At 32.8% G+C, this 22,114-nt stretch overlaps 3 protein-coding genes across 11 annotated transcripts; 1 reads left to right on the top strand and 2 right to left on the bottom strand.

Annotated features, from left to right (window-relative positions):
- The first annotated feature begins 10,171 nt into the window (after positions 1-10,171).
- Positions 10,172-12,851, top strand: LOC107426724 (uncharacterized). 5 transcript variants are annotated; one of them, XR_001582213.4, is made up of 6 exons: positions 10,173-10,361; positions 10,480-10,637; positions 11,100-11,166; positions 11,823-11,924; positions 12,044-12,117; positions 12,659-12,851. XR_001582213.4 is itself a non-coding variant. In XM_016036980.4 (5 exons), exons 1-4 carry the CDS (start codon positions 10,230-10,232, stop codon positions 11,919-11,921), a joined length of 456 nt encoding a protein of 151 aa, XP_015892466.1. In that variant the 5' UTR covers positions 10,172-10,229; the 3' UTR covers positions 11,922-11,924; positions 12,654-12,851. The 5 variants fall into 5 exon arrangements, 2 of the variants coding, with proteins under 2 accessions (XP_015892466.1, XP_015892465.1); XR_007243009.2 differs by having other exon boundaries at positions 12,199-12,851; XR_001582212.4 differs by having other exon boundaries at positions 12,044-12,133.
- On the bottom strand, positions 12,518-16,954 carry LOC107426722 (3-ketoacyl CoA thiolase 1, peroxisomal). Of its 4 annotated transcripts, none has more exons than XM_016036976.4 (14): positions 16,469-16,951; positions 16,166-16,242; positions 15,962-16,046; positions 15,658-15,784; positions 15,264-15,365; positions 15,124-15,191; positions 14,915-15,022; positions 14,753-14,830; positions 14,543-14,675; positions 14,335-14,431; positions 14,107-14,230; positions 13,891-13,999; positions 13,665-13,748; positions 12,518-13,280 (listed from the first exon to the last, which is right to left on the bottom strand). In XM_016036976.4, the coding sequence occupies exons 1-14, from the start codon at positions 16,589-16,591 to the stop codon at positions 13,237-13,239; spliced, it is 1,359 nt and encodes a 452-aa protein (XP_015892462.1). In that variant the 5' UTR covers positions 16,592-16,951; the 3' UTR covers positions 12,518-13,236. The 4 variants fall into 4 exon arrangements, 3 of the variants coding, with proteins under 3 accessions (XP_015892462.1, XP_015892463.1, XP_048336730.1); XM_016036977.4 differs by having other exon boundaries at positions 15,264-15,362; positions 16,469-16,947; XM_048480773.2 differs by lacking the exon at positions 13,891-13,999 and having other exon boundaries at positions 16,469-16,954.
- A 329-nt stretch (positions 16,955-17,283) lies between these two features.
- On the bottom strand, positions 17,284-21,352 carry LOC107426721 (3-ketoacyl CoA thiolase 1, peroxisomal). 2 transcript variants are annotated; one of them, XM_025076990.3, is made up of 15 exons: positions 21,288-21,306; positions 20,821-20,953; positions 20,609-20,685; positions 20,427-20,511; positions 19,935-20,061; positions 19,692-19,790; positions 19,544-19,611; positions 19,339-19,446; positions 19,148-19,225; positions 18,945-19,077; positions 18,724-18,820; positions 18,204-18,327; positions 17,973-18,081; positions 17,694-17,777; positions 17,284-17,566 (listed from the first exon to the last, which is right to left on the bottom strand). In XM_025076990.3, exons 1-15 carry the CDS (start codon positions 21,290-21,292, stop codon positions 17,457-17,459), a joined length of 1,437 nt encoding a protein of 478 aa, XP_024932758.1. In that variant the 5' UTR covers positions 21,293-21,306; the 3' UTR covers positions 17,284-17,456. The 2 variants fall into 2 exon arrangements, with proteins under 2 accessions (XP_024932758.1, XP_060676391.1); XM_060820408.1 differs by having other exon boundaries at positions 20,821-21,352.
- Between the last annotated feature and the right edge of the window lie 762 nt (positions 21,353-22,114).

Below are 22,114 nucleotides of genomic sequence, written 5' to 3'. Positions count from 1 at the left end.
ATTGGCTTCTTTAATAATGTCTCTATCTACAGCTGTAATCCAATAAAGAGAATAGTGCCATTTTGTTCATTTGAGGAAGCAGAAACACAATAAAAAGAGAACTTGATATGTTATTGGGTCTTAATCATGTTACTTAATAGGGTAGACAAATAATTTAGTTTTATTTCAAAGCAACCGATTTTTGTGATTTTTTCTGTTATATAAAAATTCCACCACATTTTATATATATATATATATATATATATACCTCTCTCGCATATTTTCGTTAACTGTTCTCCCTACTGTTTTGTAGAGAAACAGTAATCAAATAATGAATGTAATTTATGATAGCATTCTTAATTTATAGTTTTTAGATATCAAAATTAACCACAATATGGAAGAGAAAGATTTTCCTTTGCAATGGAGTTTTTAAGGGTCTGTCCCATATCATTTTGCAAAATAATTTTTTATTTTACAAATTAAAAAATAATTAAAAATGCATTCGGCAATCATTTTTGAAATATAAAATCTGAAAAAGGTTGGAAAATTTTTCCAAAATATATATAAATTTAGAAAATATCCCAAAGTTGTTTTAAGCTTTTTTTTTTTTTATACAAACCAAAGATTTATCATTTTTTTTAAAATAGAGATGTTAAAAGGAATAGATAATATTTATCAATTTAAATTAAAAAATTATTTTATATAGATTTACACCATATTTAACATATATCATATACAAATATTAAAACGTCTACCATTTTTTATAACAATGTTTTTTTTTTTACATATAAATATATATATATATATATATATATATCATATTTAACATTTGCCAAACATGATTTTACTATTTCATTTTCAAAAAATATTTTTAAATATATTACTAAACATGCTTTTGAATTATAAAAATATGAAATCAAATTTAACATTTTTATTTTACAAAATTGATTCATAAAATGATTTTAAAAAACATTATCAAACAGGCTCTAACATTCTCACCCATCCTTAATAACCAAATCAATCCTGTCAACTCTTCATCATTAGAATGGAGATTTGTTTTGCCTCTAATCTCTAAGCCAATATTCATGATTAAATAGAGTTATGTAAGTACAATGTAAATTATTTATCAAAATATACAATGTCAATTCACCCAAAAAAAAAAAATGTACAATGTGAATTTGGTATGTCACCCTATTTTTATTTTTTTTTTATACCTTAGAAAATTAAGATTAATCTCAAATTTATAATATGCATTTTTATGTTAAGCAGAGGATTGCTTGTCCACAATTGGAAAATAGGATTTGTTTTCCACCAAAGATGGAAAACACAACACAGGGTTAGTGAATTTGGTGCTTGAGTTTCCAAGTTGCGGTCATAATCAGGTTTTCACTCAAAAAATCATAAACCGATAGTGTCACTGGAACAACGCTGTGATAAGAGAGAGGGAAAGAAGAAAAAGTAAACATCCATCAAATCTGGTATAATATGCACAAATTTGCTTTTTTGGGGATGTCAAGAAGCATGCAGTTCCATGAACCCAACACAATTAATGGTCATTTTTTATCCAAAGGGGTGGAATCTGGTGTCATTTTTGTAATATAAACTGATGGACATAGACTTTATGGCTTATGACTTATGGTTCATGTTTAGAAAATGTTCATTTTCCATTTTATCAATCCATTTCAATAGTCTGATAAATGAAACTACGTAGCTCCCTTCAGACAAGGAATTATTAAAATTTTCAAAAATATTTTTTTATCAATATATATACTATATACCATAACAAAAATAAGGCAAAATAATTTCTTAAACAAGCATTTTTTTAGTCCTTTATAAAAGAAAAAAAAAAAGGACTAATAAAAAAAAAAGAGTAAGAGAAAGAAAGAAATAAGACAGAGAAAGACACGATAGAGTGGAGATTAAAATTAAGCATAGATTAGTTTGGATCTTTATTATTTTTTTTAAGGAAAAAAAAAGTTTAATTTGACTTTTTTTTTACAAAAATGGGGGGAAAGTAAAAGAAACAAAATGTGGGACCATGGATTTCTATCCATTTCTTAAAAATCAAATTAGTTTAACATTAAGATAGTGATTTTTTTTTAATGGTCATTAAAATAGTGATTCGAGTTGGGTTTAATAATTTGACTGATGATATGAGAATATAGTAAATGATGTTTATGGTATTATTAGCTAATTTAGATGGTTTAGTTAGAAGTTATTATTAATGTTATAATAAATATAAAATTGAGAGCTGATTTGGATTATTGAAAGTATTGCTTCAGATTAAATATTTGTTAAATAACTTGAAAACTCAAATAATATTTTATTGTATATGTCTCGCATTTTAAATTAATACATTTTATGATAATTATAAGCATATTTTAAAGGGGTAAAAGCTCTATGGCATCTAAATTCACAATGTGGATACAGTGAAGTGCATCCTTAATTAAAACAGTCCAAAAAAGAATGGTTGAGGCGCACTACGTGGGTCTGAATACGATGGCTGTTAAATCTAAAAGGAAACATAAAGTATCCCATTTGTGAAAATACGAGTTTTGTAGCATTAATAGGTGATAGTTTAGTGAAAATATATATATATATATATATATATATATATCGACATATAAAAGATCCTTTCTATTCCTGAAAAAAGTTTCCTATGCCAATAAGTTTGTGGTTTTTTTGGGTTTAGCTAAGCACACACATAACGGTGAATTTCGTTTCAAATGTTGACTGTCCTATAGATTTTATGAGCCACCTTAATTTGGTCCTTCTTGTGAAACCATTCGTCGACTCGTAACTCTTTGAAGTCCCAAATCAGACTTTAGAAAACTTGAGAGAATTTTTAAAAAATGAACATTTTGGAAATGATTTCCAAACTAGGAGAGTTATAAAAATTTAGTAACAAAAACTATTCCTATAACAAGACCAGCTTCAGAATCAGGTTATTTTCCAAATTCAATGAGAAAATCATATACCTATATATATATATATATATATATGAAGAAACAGAGAATAATTTCTTTTGTTTTTTTTTTTTTTTTCAATTTTTATTGGACCGGATGCGATAAATCTTTTGAAGTATAGTCTTATAAGGCAAATGACCATGATCCGGAAGTACCTTAAAAGATCAAACTTTTTTTTCAAAAAGAAAGTAAGCTGTAGGGGTACAAGTATCAGATTCTTATGATTGAAGAAGGCAGCAGTCACTTTTCACCCTATTCATGCATCAGAGACTTCTCTTTCATCCACACTTATTACCAAATTTTTGGTTTTTCCCTTCAATTTTGGATTTTTTATGTTCCTAGGATTAAAAATCACAATCCAATTCTGCTTGATGTGGCCTTTTTTTTTTTTTTTTTTTTTTTTTTTGGGAGAACAGGGCAGTTCCTAGAACAACTCTGTTTTTTAGTTCATAAGCATAGAAATCTTTCGACCTAATGAATCATTCAAACCTGTTTTACTCTAGTTCTCATTTAACCGATTGGAAAATCCTTACGAACTTGAAAAACCCAAAAAGCTTGCACGCATTAATCTAATACACAAAATCAAGAAATTACACACCATCGGTCATACAGAGAAGACAGAGAAGTTACAGAGTTACATCAAACAGTAACAGGAACAAAACTGAACCTGCATTCTTTGTTGTACATCAAACAGTAACAGGAACAAAACCAAACCTGCATTCTTTGTTGTATAAAGTAAAGTACTACATGCATGCTCTATTGCTATCCATGGCTTGGTGGGTAGGGGTGAGTCCCCTTGCTCTTCTTGAAACAGCTATTGCCTTGGTCGTCGGCCGGTCGAAAGCAACCGCTGGAAGAAGCCTGGCGAGGGAGGAAAACAGGGAAGCTTTGAACTATAGAATCCAAAATCATTGTTTTAACCAACCTTCTCTTAGCAGGAAATACACTTCCTGCTTTGGGTTTGAACCATGGCTCTGTTGGGGTCTCAGTCCCTCCTGATTCTTCAGCAGCTTGCTTCAGTTTTACCACTTTCATATCCGGCTTAATATTCATCAGGTTTTCTGCGCCTGAAGTTTTGCTCTCAGCCATGTCCGGTTCTGAGAGACTCTTCAGTATGTGTGCGCCAGGAAATGAAACAAATTGGGGGTCTAGATAAATAATTAAAGCAAAGGAATGAGAGGGATATTCCACAGGTTAGAAAATGGGGGAGAAGTATTACCACACAAGCTACCATTTGAGGCACGTGTTCAACTCCTTTATTGCTGTCCAATGTCAACTATAATTTATGCCTTACTTATTTCTCTCTAAAATTCTGCTTTCAATTTAGTTGTTTGAATATCGAGAATTTTTTTAAGAAATTCCAAGTGGGGACAAAAAGAAAATTTCAATTTGGCAGGAAGCTTCTGAGATGAAAACTCTAAGAATTGGCTTTTTAATAAAACTAATTTCGTTTTGCTTTATAGGTTGCATTAAAATGTGAGGTTTCAAACATTGAATCAAGATTGTGACTTTTCTCTGTCAATTGTCGACAGTTATAATCGACTGTGGCACAAACAAATAAATGGGGAAGATGCCCAATAAAATCAACCAAAAAACAAACTCAAAATATTTCGTAGGCATTTTTGATATATATATATATATATATATATATCCTAGGAATTAAATAAAACCATCATTTATCATCTCCTATCTCAAAATTTGGTGTTGGAAGCAAGACGAGAACTACGACAAGGAACAGAAGGGGGTGAAGCCGTGAAGGCGCTTTGTGACGCTCTTGCCCACCAAAGCGCTTCAAAGTGGCAGATCGTCGTCTTGAAGACGTGGTACAGAATAACATTTTTTTTTTTTTCACCAAAAAAAAAAAAAAGAAAAAAGAAAAAGAATAATAGTATTTATTTTAGGTAAGCCTAAAAAAAAAAAAAAAGTTTCTGTAAAGGAGTGGGGCCCCCATATAAAATCTCGCATGACTTGGTGGCGGCAGAATTTAGAATCACTATGGTGTTTTTGCTATCGAATCAGGTATTGCGCATGTGTTTTTTTCTTAGTTTTTTGGCTTCCAAATTTGTGCATGCTTTTGGACTCCAACAACTGTAAAGCGACCACACCATTGGACATAAAGGTTCCGTATTCATTAAAACTTGACTTTTCAGTCTTTATCCAAAAATAAAAAATAAAAAAAATAAAAATTTGACCTTTCATTGCTTTTGTTTCAGAGGACTCCTACTTTTTGGGGTTTTGTCAGCCGATAGTTTTTTGAACATGATGGGCACAGGCAGGGCTTTTATTTTTCACTTGAAAATTTATTGAACAAAATGGCCAGAGGCAGAAGCCAAGTGGTGGACCGGTAGGGACTAATCCTTCAATTTTACACTAACAATGTTTGAGACCCTTCAAGCTTCAACCTTTGAGGGGTAATTCTTGATAACTATAGTAGAGAATTCGCGGTTTAATTTTTTTTTTCTTTTTTTAAGTCCAAGAAATTTTTTTTTTTTTTTTTTAATTATCCCTTCAAATTTGTTTTATAATCTGTCCAATTGAACGACAAATAAAAGGGAATAATTGAACATATATACTGCTTCACGGGCAAGCTAGCCGAAATTCTATGTGCGACAACTGAATTAAATATATGTTGATAGGCAAAGACATGAGGTCCATCGAACTATTTTATGATTAATTATATATGAGGTCAATTACCAAAAAAGAATTATATATGAGGTCCAGTGAAACAATTTTATAATTAATTATATGAACTTTTGCTTTATACCCTTTTATATCGTATATATTCTGTACCAAATTGCATAGTTTAATGTCGCTTTTTTGATACTTTAAAGACCCTTATAATTAAAATAAATAAATAAGTTTTTAATAGTTTAAAGGCCCTTTTTTAATTGGCACATATTTAATAGTCTATTAACAGGTAGACGGTGAATCTACACGGTGATAGCATGGTCTATGTTGAAGTCATAGCATGTTTATCTTTTTCTCTTTCCTTGGGGGGTTGTCGTTCTGTAGAGCTAGATATTAAAAGTATTTTTAATGGTTATTTCTATTAGAATTCATGTGATATTGATTTTGGAAAGTACTTATGTTTATATAGTATTTTTTCTATTTAATAGATAATATTTTAGATAATTTTTTTCCAATAGATTTTGTTTAAAATGTCATGAAATGCTAATGTATAATTTTTTATTTTAAAATTATATCTAATTAAAAAAATCAAAAACTCATGCATGAGTTTTTTTCTTACTCATGCATGAGTTTTTTTCTTTTAATAAAAATCAATAAAAATAAATAAAATGCTAATTCAACATGTCTAACAGAACTTCTAAAAGTAGATAGTGTCCTTTACAATTTTTTTTTTTTTTTTGCCACATCAACTTGACAGAACTAATGCACAGTATCATTAAAGAATATTTTTTTAAAATCTTATCTATTTATCTGATGTGACAAATAATTTTTAAATAAATAAATAACCATTGAAGTTGCTCTAATAGTGATGCTCTACTTTCTTTTATATGTTTTAGTCATTCTGTGTAATTAAGAATTTGCATCAAGATGGATTCTGGGCATTAATACTTCTTTTCATTCGATGGTTTTATGTTGGTGAATATTTTATTAGCCAAGAGAAACAATACCAGACAACAAAGTTTTCTGGGATTGCATTTGAACCAGTATATATAGTTCATATATGTTACCATGAATACTTGTATATACATAAATCATTAACATTTTTGATTGTATGTCTCAGTCTCTTACATACTTATATAAATATATATATATATATATATATTTTAATTCCATGACGATGATTTACATAACAGTGCATATACATACCATGGGATTCCTCAGTTAATTCCCTTCTCTTCTTTCCAATAAAATATATATATATATATATATATATATATATATATATATCTATATATATATATATATATATTCTAATTATTAACCATCTCCAAAATCGATCGCAATCGTAACTAAACTTTTTTTTTTTTGAAATATTATTCTATCTATTGAAAACTTCCCGGTTAAATTCTCACCCTTTTTTATTTTACCAAAATAAAAATTTAAAAAAAAAATCCTCACCCTTGTTTGGAAGATATTTAATTATTCTTTGAAATTTGAATTTATTTTCTTTAATTGTAATTATTTTTTAATTTATTGAAAACTGGCTTTCGTTTCAATATGATTGTTTCTCTATTTTTCTTTTTCTTTTATACCTTCGATTTTTCGGAGAGTTTTTGAAGAACTAGTTTGTGATTTTGGTTTTTTGGGGTTATAGATTCAGTGCATGTAGTATTGAATATTAGCTCTGATGAAGACCAGGACTCCGGATGAGGTTGTGGTTGTGCAGCAGCAGTCAAAGTCTTGGAGGCAGAGAATTAAAGATGTGGATGATGATTGTGTGGTTTTGGATGGTGACACGGATAACAACCTGTTGACTATTCGGCCACTGGGTTTGGTGTTGCTTATCTTTGGTGTGAAGGATCAGGCATGTATGTATCTACCAATTATCTTAATTTGAAATGGCTTACAACTGTCTCATGAATTTCCTAAGGAAAAATAATTTGAAGATGAAGAAGAAGCATGGTCAAATTGAACAAAAATTACAACAAGTTGATTGAAACTTGGTTTCTTAATTTTGTAATTTTTACAGACATTTAATATCCTTGCTTTTGGTCTTATTTTAGTTGTGGGTGGGTTTCTTTACCTGAGTCCTGACTCCTGAGTGTGCTAACAGGTCAATTGGAATGTTGCTTTCACATGAGACTATAACAAACATATTTACTGATTACTTAGTAGATGTGAAACCGATTTAAAAGTATGTCAAAAGTATGTCACTATTGGATTCTGCTGAGCCACACCATCTTTTGTTGATTGGTTTTATACGTAATAAAAATCTCTATTTTTTGTTTTTTTTGTTTTTTTTTCATTGTCCAGTTGAGTGTTCACATTGTCAGTCTTGTATTACAAATCCCTTGCCCTTTGGTAAGGCTGGGATATCTGATGACAGCCTTTAATTAGTTCTTTTAAACATTTGGATGCAGAATGCATGCAGAGACTACCCTCATTCCCAGCATCTTTGTGCTAGTTACTACTACACCGCACAAGAAGCACTGCAACCAGGCAAATTAGACCATACTGCTCATAACTATTTGGCTTATGGAATATGTATGCAATGCAGAGCATGGTCTAATAATTATTGTTATGTAAATTCCAGCGTCACTGTTATGTTTGTGACTCTCTTGCACCATGTATAAATTGGGGCACCTGCATCTCCAGTGCAGACCATTGTCATGCCACTGATAAAGAGGAGACATGAAAAATTCAGAGAAGATTATCAGCATCGAAAATTTTGGATACTCGTTTATCTAGTGCCCTGCCTCGAGTTAACAAGGTTGCACCCGTAGTCAATGTTAGTGCTTGTAAGTCACCTAGCCCAACACAACAAAATCAAGGGTCTAGGCCGGTTGCTACTAATGCTATGCATGTTTCCATCTCATCTAACTTGTCGAAGAACGGATACAATCAACAAATTAGAAGGGAACAAGAGCTAGCAGATCAAATTTCTGCAAATATCAAAAAGCAAATTATAAGGGGACTGACTCTTAGCTGGAGGATTTTTTATAACTAAGAATGGATTGGATCTAAGTTCTGACTACTTGCCTGCAAATATGACAAGGTAGAAGCAACACAAGTCCAAAATAGAAAACAAGTTAGAAGCCAACAACTTCCACCAGGATTTGTTATGAATAACAACATATCCAATCAACAACATAAATTGTCTGCCTCGAATACCACAAGCATTCAAGTTATAAGAATCAAACTCCTAGGATTTGTTCAGAATGAGAACAAATTCCAGCCTCGCTCGTAATTTTGACATCCGGTGGGGGCATGTGGATAATTTTGATCTGCAATTTGTCCCTTCTCGTCACCAGGATGATTCTGCTGCCATATGGGAAGGGACATTTTGCTCAAGAGTTTCAACCTATCTTTGATATTATTCTAACTTGTCATTAGCATGCTAGATATTTTCATCTATGGTGTTTTTTATTTTATTTTATTTTATTTTATTTTATTTTATTTTTTGTGTGTGTCGTAAATGGGTAATTCCTGATACTAGTAGGATTCGCCTTTATTTATTTATTTATTGCCTGCAAGTCTAAGAAAGAAAGAGTCAGTCAACAAACGAAAGGGAAAGACACTGCTTTCATAAAGATGCATGCACAAGCCAACCGAATCTTTATATGCGACAACTGAATTAGATAGTAACAGTGAAAGACATAGGTTCATGAACAATTTTATAATTAATTATATGAATCACAACGTCTCAAGGACTTTTGCTTTATACTCTTATTTATATGTATTCTTTTTTTTTAAAAATAATTTTTTGATAATATCATAAAATGACTCCTTTTTCATACTTCAGATAGACCCTTTAATGCAAAAAAATAAAAAATAAAAAAATAATAATAATAACTTAAAGACCCTATTTTAATAGAGCCGTTTAATCCTTTTTTTTTTTTTTTTTTTTAATCACTAAGGCAAGCTAGCATACAAGTACCACCCTTTAGTCTATCAACATGCAGAGAGTTAAAACCTATATGACAATAGCATGGTCTATGTTGAAGTCATAGCATGTTTCCTTTTCTTTCTTTTTTTTTTTTTTGACATACACCCTCTATTTTTTTAAAAAAAATTGCACATATTTCTCTTATAGTTTCAACTTTGTTTTACATATTCTCATTTTGATCAACAACAAGCTTTAATTTTTCATAATGATAAAAATACCCTTTATATAAAATATTAAAGTAAAATATTCAAATGTGTTTCTATAAATTTTCCCTAAATCAACATTATACAAATAAAGAAATTTTAAAAGTAGGCAAATTTGAAAATTATTTTTGTGTCAAAAAGGTGGCATTTTATAGTTTATTTTAATGACAAATAATTTTTTTTTAAAAAAAGAAAAACAACTTTTAAAGAGATGAAATAATTATTTTGGGACAAAAATACCAGGAAAAAAAAAATTCAAGGATGAGTTTATAATCATGCTAAAGATAAGGGACCAACAGTTCAAATGATCCTAAAATATCAATAAATAAAACAACAAAGGGCGGTATTACTATTACGAATAAGAGGGGTCATAATAGAAATAATGAAAAAGCATAGACAGGATATGTAAAAGAAAACAAAAGAAAGTTTTAAATTGAAAATTCACAAAGTCTGTTAACTTAACGAAGCGAACGAGTAGAGAGACAGAGAGAGAGAGAGAGAGAGAGAATGAGTTACCTGCTGAATACACTGACGAAGAAGCGAGAGGTGGATTCCATAATCAAAGACACCATCGACAAGGTTCTCGTCCTCCGATTTGGCCGTGCTTCTGATTCTGTTTGTCTCCTTCTTGACGACGTCGTACGCCCCCCACTCCTCCCTTCTTTACTTAGGGTTTTCTTTTTGTTATTACTATTACAAATTGATAGCTAGCTCTGCTTGATTCTATGTAATTTGTGAAATTTTTGGTGCTATACAGCTATCTAAATCAGCACGCGAGGTTTCTAAGTTCGCAACCATCGCACTTGTTGATATAGATTCGGAGGACGTTCAAGTTTACGTCAATTATTTCGATATTACATTGATTCCTTCTACAATTTTCTTCTTCAATGCTCATCACATGAAGATGGATTCTGGGTATTATTTCTTCTTCTTCTTTTTTATTTTTTTTATTCTACGGTTTAACCTTTTTTCCCTCTAATTTCTTTCACTGGGTTTTTTTTCTCTTTAAACCATCAAATCTGAAAAACCCCCCATTAAGGCCCATCTTTCCACTTCATAGATTACTTTTTGATGCAAATGAACATCACTGGATTTGAATTGAACTGATTTTTATGTAATTTCATATGCGACTGCAAATGGGACCCTATGCATTTTGCATTCCTTTATTGACGTTTTTGCACATTATAGATGAATTGAGTGGATAAAAGTTGTGACTTTGCGTCTTAAAGAAATAGAATCTGTCTCTTTTCTTTTTGGAGGGATTTTGGGGGAAAGGAGAATCTTTTTTAAAGTTTTTAGATATGGTAAGTAGCATTCTGCAACTGAGATCTTCAGAGAATAGTGGTTCACGTGGGACTGCTGTTTGTTGTCATGCAGGACTGCAGATCACACTAAATGGGTTGGCGCATTTCACCAAAAGCAGGACTTCATTGATGTTGTGGAGGTAAATGGCATTTGGTTTTTATAAATTAAATCATGAATGAACTGACACTTTCATAAGAATTTTATTCTTTTTTTGATAAAACATTTGACTTTCTTGGTATTACTATTTTAACTTTCTTCAAATACAGCACTAGTTTTTAAGTTATGGGTGTTTTTGGTGCCATATAAATATGAGGACACATAATTTCCTGAATTGAAATTAGATACAAATTTCTAATTTCTATTAGCAGCCACATTTCTTGTAGTTGTCGGCCATGTGGCATCATGGTCTTGCTACATGCCCTGTATATGTCTTAATGGTAATCCATTTCTATTAGCAGTCAGGATTTTAGGAAACGTTCATAAACTATATATAAAATTCTAGCTCAATTGGTCTGTCGGATTAAACAAAATTTGCTTGTACAGGCAAAATATGTGTTTCAGTATGGTCCGTATCTCAGTGACAAAGGTCTGGTAATTTTAGGAAACATCGAAGTATATATAAGGTTCTTTGCTGCAGTTTTCTTTATTTTTAATCATTTCATATGATTGTTTTAGATGAGCTTCTACGTTTTTTCTTACTTTGTGTTTCTAAGAATTTCTTCTTGCTCTTTCATATATGTGCTTCTAGATACATGTATGATGGGACATAGATGAAGTTTCTTTGCATTTCTGCAGGCAATATTTAGGGGAGCAATGAAAGGGAAGCTGATAGTGAATTGTCCTTTGCCCCCAGAAAGAATACCTAAATATCAGTTATTATATAAGGATGTCTGAGAGGTAATTCCGTCTAAGATAAAATTCTTGCTAGTACATACTTTTTATTCTTCATTATTTCCACTAAGATAATTTGCTCAACCGAGTCTTTTGTTAATATCTTTTTCTTCTTTTCTGCACAGCCTTTTGGGCGTCAGCATCAGGCATTTGTTGCTTGAGCAAGTAGTTCTACGTAGGAGCCCCATGGCCTTCCAAGGTATTCTTGGCCTAAGGTAGATTTTCTTTGGCCATTTGATTTATATGCAAGCATTGCATAAATCCTTGGAGTTGGGTGTAGGTATGAAGACTTTAAGGGGGACTTTAATTCTCAATTACGAGGTGAATTTATGCTTGCCATTGTTAAGGAGCGGTCTCTTACATAAAATAAACCCGGAGTATATGGTACTTTAGGGTTAATTTAACTGGGGAGTGTGTAATCACCAGGGGAAAAAAAAGGCGTTGAATTTAGTGGTGTGTTATAACTTTGCAAGACTCATCTCGGGGAATACGGCTCATTTTGTGTTATAGGATGCAGGGCAAGTGAATTCTTTCAATTGGTTTTCCACTCTTTTTTTATTTTTATTTTTTTATTTTTTTTATATGTGTGTGTGTGTGTGTGTGTGTGTGTGTGTGTGTGTATGTATATATACATAAACACTTTCAATTTTGTGGTGGTGATTCATTGAGGTCTATCATGCATGATGCAATTTAATATAATTTGGGTTTAACTTTGATTTTTGCCCCTGGCCTTGGTCAAGGTGAAGGTGAAGCTGGAAGGGGATTCTCCAGCTTATAAAGCCAGTGCATAGAAATAGAACAATTTAAGCGCCCAACAAACCGTTGGGGCATTAATCAGAGGATGTACCTATTAAACGATGCACTTGACCTGGATATTAGCTCTAACTGACAAGTTGTGTAAGAATTATACATGAATGAGAACTTTTATGTTAATGTTTGATGTTCCAAATCTATTTTGGATGAAGTATCTTCCAAAATTCAAATATAATATAACCTGCTGTAAACATTTAGTACTGTAAACATTTTTTTTTTCCCCCCGGTTCACTTCTGTTATATTTTTTAAAACAATGTAATCCACAACAAATTGGCATATTATAGTTCACGGGTAATGTGAGTAATCAGAGGCAGAGTTCTCAACAACATTCTTTCTATTTTACTTACTTTTTAAAAATAAATAAATAAATAAATAAATTTATTATTTATTTTATCTTTATGATGGTTTACTAAGTTTTACTAAAATACTCATATAGATACAATTTGAATCTGTATCCTTCAAGAAGATTCACAATCATTTTCCGTAGCATGACCGAGATCCTTATCATTCACCTCTTTCAAAAACAGCTGCAGCCCCCATACCTGTGCCTGCAATAATGATGTAGAATGGATGGTCACTAAAGAAGCCCTCAAATATAGAAGAAAATTTTATATAAAATTACAATACTTTTTCCCCACGCTACCTACCATTGTTTTCCAAATAGTTACTGTTTTAGTATTTACCTCCTTACTCTAAATGTAGCTTCACGTAAGTTATTGCTCATATCAGCCACAATAAAACTGGGACAATAACAATTTTCATACGATGGATACAATAATCAGCTAACTTGTGACCTAGTCTTGGACCAGTTAAACATTCTCCAAACTTACCTCTTCTTATAACATTGTTGTATCCTAACAAATTCAATTAAAAGGTAAACAAGTTGGGAGGAATTGAAAGAAGGTTGAGGGAGAAAGAGAGAAAGGGTAGACCTATGCACATCGAAACAACACCAAATCGACAGTCCTTTCCACGACGCTTCATCTCATGCAATAGAGTTGCAACACAACGGGCTCCTTGAAACAAATATACAATAATTATCCTCGATGATTAAATGTTATACATTTTAGTATCATTAGCTCGTGCTCTGAAGGAATTGTAATGGCCATGTAACAAAATATTCAGCTGACAAAGTAGTAAGCTCCCTGATAAAAATACCTGTAGCCCCCAAGGGATGACCCAGAGCAATTGCACCTCCATTAACATTCACTTTATTAGGATCAAGGTTTAGTTTTTTACAGCAATAGACATATTGAGATGCAAATGCCTGGATCAAACAATAAAATTCTCAATTTATAGTCAATTGTAGATATTTATTCTGATAAAAATATTATACTTACATAACCAAAATTCCAAATTTCAGACATCCACTACCTCATTTACTTCAAACAGGTCAACGCCATCAAGGTTAAGTCCCGCAGATTTCACTGCTGCTGGAATTGCAAAAGCTGGACCTATCCCCATCACAGCAGGATCCACACCCACAACAGAAAAACTCCTATTAGAAAATCGTGACAGAGAAGTAAGACCACCAAAAAAAAAAAAAAAAAAGCAATATATCTAAGAATTTCAAAGTTAATTTAGGAGACATTACTAATATACCTGAAAACACCAAGAATAGGGAGTCCCTTCTGCATTGCTACACTTCTCTTCATGAGGAGCACTGCTGCAGCACCATCACTCACCTGACTGGAATTCCCTGAAAAATATGAACTTCATTGTCAATACAAGTACCTATAATCAACTCTATAGATAGACATGCCAAAAAAAAAAGAAAACTATTCTACCATTTCATGTCTGTCTTGAATACCTGCTGTTGTGGACCCATCCTTCCGAAATGAAGGCTTTAGCTTTGCCAGATCTGTCATTTTAGGATTTGGTCGGATTCCATCATCCACAGAAACTCTTACAAGCTTCTCAACTCCACATTTCGGATCCACTATCTTCAAAAAGAAAGCATTCGTCAGATAACAATTAGAAACATCTAACAATTCCATGAGAATGCACCTTAGCATTTTACCTTGGTAGAAACTGGAACAATTTCGTCTTTAAATTTACCAGATGCTGTTGCAGCAGCAGCACGCCTATGAGATTCAACCTATTCAAACAATTCAACATCCCAACAATTACAAAGTTGTCTGGCTCAATTTAATATTTTCATCAATGGATCTAAAGACCTCACAGCAGCCATATCCTGCTCTTCACGTGTCACACCATAACGCTGTGCAACATTTTCAGATGTAATACCATTAGGTAGAAGACAATCACGGGCCTGTGTAAAGATCTTCACCTGTTGAAACCATATCATACATCAAAAAAGTTATTCAACTTCAATCATTTTTCCAAGAAGAAAAAGAAATGAAGAACAAAAATGTAGCCTTTGAAATATACTTTTGGGTTAACTTTAGTAACACTGTTCATTTTATTTATTGTCATGGACTCCAATCCTGCTCCAATTCCTGTACAGAATACAAAAGAGGTCAGAGCCAAAAGTTGAGGTTGTATAAAACATATTCGAGGATGTTCCTTACCGATGTCATAAAATCCAGCCTTAATAGAAGCAGCAACATCAGCAACAGCCTGAAGGCCCGATGAACACTTTCTGTTGATGGTTCTTATAGGCACTGTTTCTGCTTTAGACAGTACAGCGGAAAAATAAGCTGAATAGAATCTTACATCGGGTCACCAAATGTCCAAGAAAGATTATAATATTGAAAACTTGAAGAGTAACTTGTACTATTCAATTTATTGATCTAATCCTAGTTTACAATATGGGTTTAAATACAGGTAATGAACACCCTAAAACACAAGTTGTGTGTTCTTATACCATGAAGTAGAATTTATCAAGTTCAAAACGATGTAGTGAGGAACTGCCCATTAATTTGGTAAAACATAAATTTAAAAGGAAAAATAAATAAAAGTTACCAGGGAAACTAGCATAAAATGCCGCCATCCTACATTCAGTTGCTCTCTGCGAACCAGGTGCTGAAACTGTGCCAACAACTATGTCTCCTACTTCACTTGTGTTCAAATTTGTTTTCTCTATCACTGCCTGCATTGACAAGCTTCTATATATAAGTGCAAAATTATAAAAACTATAGCTTCACACTAACCAAACTTCCAGAAAAGCATAATCTCCAAGCAGCAGAACCAATCTTCCTTCTTAACATTTATTATTGAAAATTGCAGAAAACCCAATTTTAAATAAAGTTGATCAAAGGTATCCAACCTTTAAAACAGCAGCAAGCAAATCATCAGGAAGTGTATCCTTGAAACCACCCCTATTCGATTTGCAAATGGCAGTACGGTATGCCCTGTCTTTACCATGATTTTTGCAGCGAATTATTGGACATAATAAAAGACAAAAACTTTCATTAAAAAAAAAAAGAGAGTTGCTATTAAATTATCTGAAACTAAGAAATCAATAACGTACGCCACAATCACAACATCCTCTCCGAAAGAAATCTCCTTCTGATATCCAGCACTGTTCCCAGCAGTACAAACTGAATCCTAATGGAAAAGATATTCACAGAGAGAAGCTTTTTAAACCCAATTGAGTCTATCGAAATACATTCAAACTAAAATACAAGCTTGCAGAGTGCAGTACCCACCAACCCCAAAAAATCAAATTTATGTTTTATCCATAAAAAGATTACCATACCGGGTTAACCCCCCAAAAAAAAAAAAAAAACAGAGACAGAAGTATATAAATTGGAATAAACATGAATAAACATACAGAGAGAGTAGCAGAATTCTGGGTTCCAAGCGGTGAAGAAGAAGAAAAAGAAGATGTGGGTAGCAGATGTTGAAGCGCAACCCGTTGTCTGTTGAGTGCTTTCTCCATTTCTCTGTCTTCCATACTTGTTCCTTCTTGTCTATCTTATTCTAAACCATAATGTTTATTTCAGCTCCCAATTTATTATTGCCCAAGCAAGCTCACACTTTTGGGTTTCAAATGTATTTTCTGGTAGAAACCATAAATTTAATCTATTTTCTCAAAGAAAAGGAAAAAGCCACGGTCAAATGTCGACATTGAGTCAACTCTCAACATGGTAAAATCATAGTATCATCGTCATTGTCAATAATCAGCCACTTTTAACATCGAAATCTTCGATCGCCGGAAGACAAATGCAGTAGATTAGATAGGAACGGCCATATTTTCCTTACCAATTTTATCATTCTATAACTATGTGTCGATTACTATGTGTTTTTTCTGATTCAGCAGCCAATCTTTACGGCCAAAATAGGTAAGGGTATGGAGTAGGAGGCTAGGAGCCCAATTAAATGCTTGCTTTATGTTCATGGGCTGGGTTAGCTCTATTTCTAGGTTATTACTTAATACACAAACTCGAACTTCTTTCAACGGTAAACGACGCGGCGTTGGAGCAAATGACCGGGACATTTTCATTCTTCTTTGGGTGGACCTTTGGCATTTGTTTATTAATCATAATTTTTGTTTTCAAACTATAGATTTGTTTTTATAATGGTAGAACATGCAAAAATTGGCATCAAAATTGTCTTGTTTTTTTTTTTTTTTTTAGCAGGCATGCATTGAATAAATAATTAAAACATAATTTCTATTGGAAATTATGAAATTTGTTTTTAGATTGCAAACACCAGATGCAACCTCAAAGCCTTATTAATAATTATTTTGAGGAACATATGGCATTGTTACAAAGAAGAGGGCATAAAATACAAAAAAAAAAAATGCAACATCAATCAGTCTAAAGAGCATCCTTGGACAAAAGCTTGGTGGTATTGGTGGTCTTAGCATTGCAAAGCTCATCAACATAGTCCCCTCTTTCAAAAACAGCCGCAGCACCCATGCCAGAACCTGCCAAATTCACATATTAAGTTGTTAAGATTAAGAGGTAACGCAAATTGGCTCCAAGTTTCAAACTAAATTCTCATAAATTTTATTTTATTTAATTTTTTAAATGTTGGATAGAGAAAAGAGAGACCTATGCACATGGAGATCACACCGAATCGACAATCCTTGCCTCGGCGCTTCATCTCATTCAATAGGGTCGAAACACATCGAGCACCTGAGACCAACCACAGCAGAAACATCGGGCAATTATATGTTAAAGTTTTAATTGGCAACATGTTTTCTCTAGCTTTGGCACCCCAGAATCAAAAACAGACGATAAAGCATGATGCATATGACAAGCTTGATTTTCCACCAACAGTTGCTTTCAATAGGAACTTCCAAGGTGCCAATCAAATATAAACATATGTACCTGTAGCACCTAAAGGATGGCCAAGAGCCATGGCACCTCCATTGACATTGACTTTCTCAGTATCAAGCGCCAGTTTCTTACAGCAGTATACATATTGAGATGCAAATGCCTGAAGAAGAAAATTGATATTTCTTAGCTAGATGATTCATTTTTCATTTTTCATTTTTTTTTTTTTTTTTTTTGAGTTGCATTACTTTCTTATAAAGTAGCAGGGGCATAGAGACTCTGTACCTCATTAATCTCAAATAAATCAATATCGTCGAGCTCAAGACCAGCAGACTTTACTGCAGCAGGAATTGCAACAGCTGGACCTATGCCCATGACAGCAGGATCCACCCCAACAGCACAGAAACTCCTGAAAAAAATATACGCAAATTTTCATTCCAAAGCTGCAATATTGCAAACTTCTGCGGTTTCATAACTGTGGATTCAACTCTCATACTACTATCAGCAAAAAAAGTTTTGAAACTCATTCTTCCTATTATTTATGATAAATTAGGATGTTTTAGCAAAGATCTAAATATTTATGCAAGATTCCCATTCAAACACTTCACACATTACTCCAGAATTGTTTCTGCTTGATTCATCTCAAATGGTAAAACTGCATAAACAAAAGAGCTCTACTTTCCATATTTATCTATTGCAGTTATTATCATTCTTATGTTTACTTCCAACTAAGCCTTTGAGAATTTCCCCAGTTTTCTTTTCAAACTATATGGTAAACATAACTGAGAAAGATAACATTTAATACCTGAGCACACCAAGAATAGGAAGTCCCTTCTGCAAAGCCAGACTTCTTTTCATGACAAGGACTGCACCAGCACCATCACTCACCTGGCTAGCATTCCCTGAAAGACATAAACAGAGTAAAAATATAGTTCAATTCAAAATGAAAGAGATTGAATGAGTGTTTTCATAAGTTATGAACCACAAAGGACTTATAAAGATACTGCTATTAATTATGAATGTCACCTGCGGTTGTAGATCCACCCTTTTTGAATGCAGGCTTCAGTTTTCCCAAATCAGCCAAGTTTGTGCTTGGCCGGATTCCATCATCCTCCAAAACGATAATAGGCTTCACCTCTCCAGTTTTTGGGTCCACAATCTGTGCAAGCAAATTATCAGATATAGAACACCACAACAAGTATACACCACGAAAAAAAAAATCCGATTACCTTAGTAGAGACAGGGATAATCTCATCCTTGAATTTACCAGACGCCCTTGCTGCAGCAGCACGCCTATGAGATTCAACCTGTACACATACACACAGACACACAAAAATTCATATATATGACATTAGGATTACTGAATTATGTCCTCACTCTATGGTTATTGGTAAGTGCACATCAAATAAATTTGACTCACAGCAGCTTGGTCTTGCTCCTGCCTTGTCACACCATAACGCTCTGCAACATTTTCAGAAGTCATTCCCATTGGAAGAAGACAATCGCGGGCTTGTTCAAAGATGTCTATCTGTTAATGCAAAAACATCAGCTAACAAATACTCTTCTGTCACAAGATATTGTTTTAGGAGAATACGAAAACAAGAAAGGAAAGAGTTCATTTATACTTTTTGGCTAGCTGGGGTTACAGTGCCCATTTTGTCAATTGACATGCACTCCAATCCGGCTCCAATACCTATATAAAAAACAACGTTAAGTTTAGTAAGGTTAAGGTATGTTACTTAGATAGCAAAGAATTGCAGTCTTTTCACCTACCAATTTCATAAAATCCTGCTTTTATATAAGCAGCAACATCAGCCACTGCCTGAAGGCCAGATGAGCATTGCCGGTTGACAGTTCTGATGGGTACCGTATCTGTATTAACCAGATTAGTCACATACCAAACTATTAGATTATGAAATCTAAAGTGGAAGTTTGGATACCAAATTAATTAGGATCCAGATCCAAATAAAAATCGAAAAGAGTACATATAGTAGAAGAATACACATGAAAACTTACCAGGGAAACCAGCATAAATTGCAGCCATCCTGCACTCTATTGCTCTTAGAGAGCCAGGAGCCAAAACTGTACCAACAACTATATCGCCTACTTCACTTGGGTCCAAATTTGTTTTCTTTATCACTGCCTACATTGAGAAATCAATTACACGCAAAGGCACTATCAGATTTCTCAGAGCCAAAAAACAACTGCAATTGTTTTCATAACCCAAAAAGAATTCATACACCCTTATACTAATTCTAAACCTTCAAAGAAACACACTCATTTCATTTAACATATATTAATAAAGTATTGAGAAAAAGTTGGTCCTTCCTGAGTCTTCTTCTGGTTGTTTTTTGCCTACGTCTCCTTGAATCTGTGATCTAGTGGTCATAACTAACCTACTAGACCATGGGACTAGAAGGTTGTGGGTTGGTCCTTCCGAAGTCTTCAGGGAGACAAACTAATATATCTGGAAAAAATTTTTTATTGGACAGTTGGGTGATAGTTTACCTTTAAAACAGGTGCTAACAAATCATCAGGCGGAGTATCTTTAAAACCTCCTCTCTTGGATTTGCAAATGGCGGTTCGGCATGCCCTGCATAACATTATTAAACAGCAAGAATTAGATAGAGAAGGTTCTAAAACATTTCCCAGTAAATCAAAAATTCATTATTCTGAATCAATGAATTTACGCGACAATCACAACGTCGTCTCCAGAAGCAGCTGTACGATGGTATGCAGCAAGGTCACCAGCTGCACATGTCGAAGCCTATAAGAGCAGAGAAAGAGATAGAATTACCAGACCAAAAGAAATAAGAAAACACAAGTTAATTTACCTTGACCCAGATACAAAAATATCATTTTTTTATCTGAAATAAATAAATATAAATGAAAATAAACTTACAGAGAGAGTAGCAGATTCATAGGTTTGAGAAGAAGAAATGGGTTTCAAGTGTTGAAGCAGAACTCTCTGTCTATTCAATGCTTTCTCCATCTCTATGTGAAAATGGTGTATGGTCTTTCTGGCTCCGTTTTCTCTGAGGAAGAAGATGTTATATATATATATATATATATATATATATATATATTTATTATATAAAATATATATATATATATATATAACGTGTACGTATGATATTAAATTATATAAAATTGTTGTACAAGTTGTAAAGAAGTAAGAAGATGGAAAGATGGACTGCTACAGAGCTTTTGGATTAAAGTTGGAGCAAGAAGCTGAGCCAAATTATGAAAAGCATTGAATTATTCTCCGTCATTTCCCGCAAAGAAAAGACAGAGTCAGAAAGTGATTCAACCGCAATACTTAAATAGAAAATGCAAAGATTTGATAAATTAACAAATCAAAAACTCAACCCCATCACGGTTCATCAACTTTTCCATGTGGACAGCTTATTTAGTTGTTGGGCGTTCGTCTTTGCATTCCCACATTTTTCTCACGAGTGGAGACCTTGTATCTTTTTATACTTCCACTCCACTTCTTGCTGCTTCCCCTCCCAAACAGTTGACTTTATGTTTTTTATTTTTTATTCTTTATTTTTTTGGTAGAACTTTGAATAAATTTGCTTGCTACTGGTTGCTTAAGTTTGTGGAACATTGAATGATTTTACGTTTAGCTGTATTTAAGTTGGTGAAGCTTTGAATGAGTTTACTTTTGTTGCTTCAGCTCCATCAATTTATTTAATGGCAATTTTCAAGAAAAAATATAATATGCATATGTACAGCGATTCTTTGACAAGACTATATTGACTAAATTTTATCGGTCAATAAAAGTTTTTGAATTCTATCAAACATTATGAAAAATATGTTAATTATTAGACATATGAATTGAAAATTTCTAAAAAATACAAAATTAACTGCAAGAGCTTTTATTTTATATTATTGGTACAGACCCCAATTTTGTATTCACATGCCTCGTCAAAAATCTGTCCAGGTTTGGGCTGGAGAATATATATATATATATATATATATCGCAACTTAACCAGATTTTAGTCTTTTCACCCAAAAAAAAGAAAAAAAAAAAAAAAAAAAGGGGTTTTAGTCAGCTATATCGTAATGTTTGGTAGGTGAGACCAATTTCCACACATATTTCTAAGAACTGAATATTGTTTTTATCAACTTAATCATAAATTTATGTCCAAGAGAGATCGGTTATAAAACTGTGAATCTTTTTGCTTTATTTT

The sequence above is a fragment of the Ziziphus jujuba genome, chromosome 9 (assembly GCF_031755915.1).
Source record: "Ziziphus jujuba cultivar Dongzao chromosome 9, ASM3175591v1".
Lineage (NCBI taxonomy): Eukaryota > Viridiplantae > Streptophyta > Magnoliopsida > Rosales > Rhamnaceae > Ziziphus > Ziziphus jujuba.
Note: the sequence above shows the minus strand (reverse complement) of the source record. Positions and strands in the feature narration are given on the sequence as shown.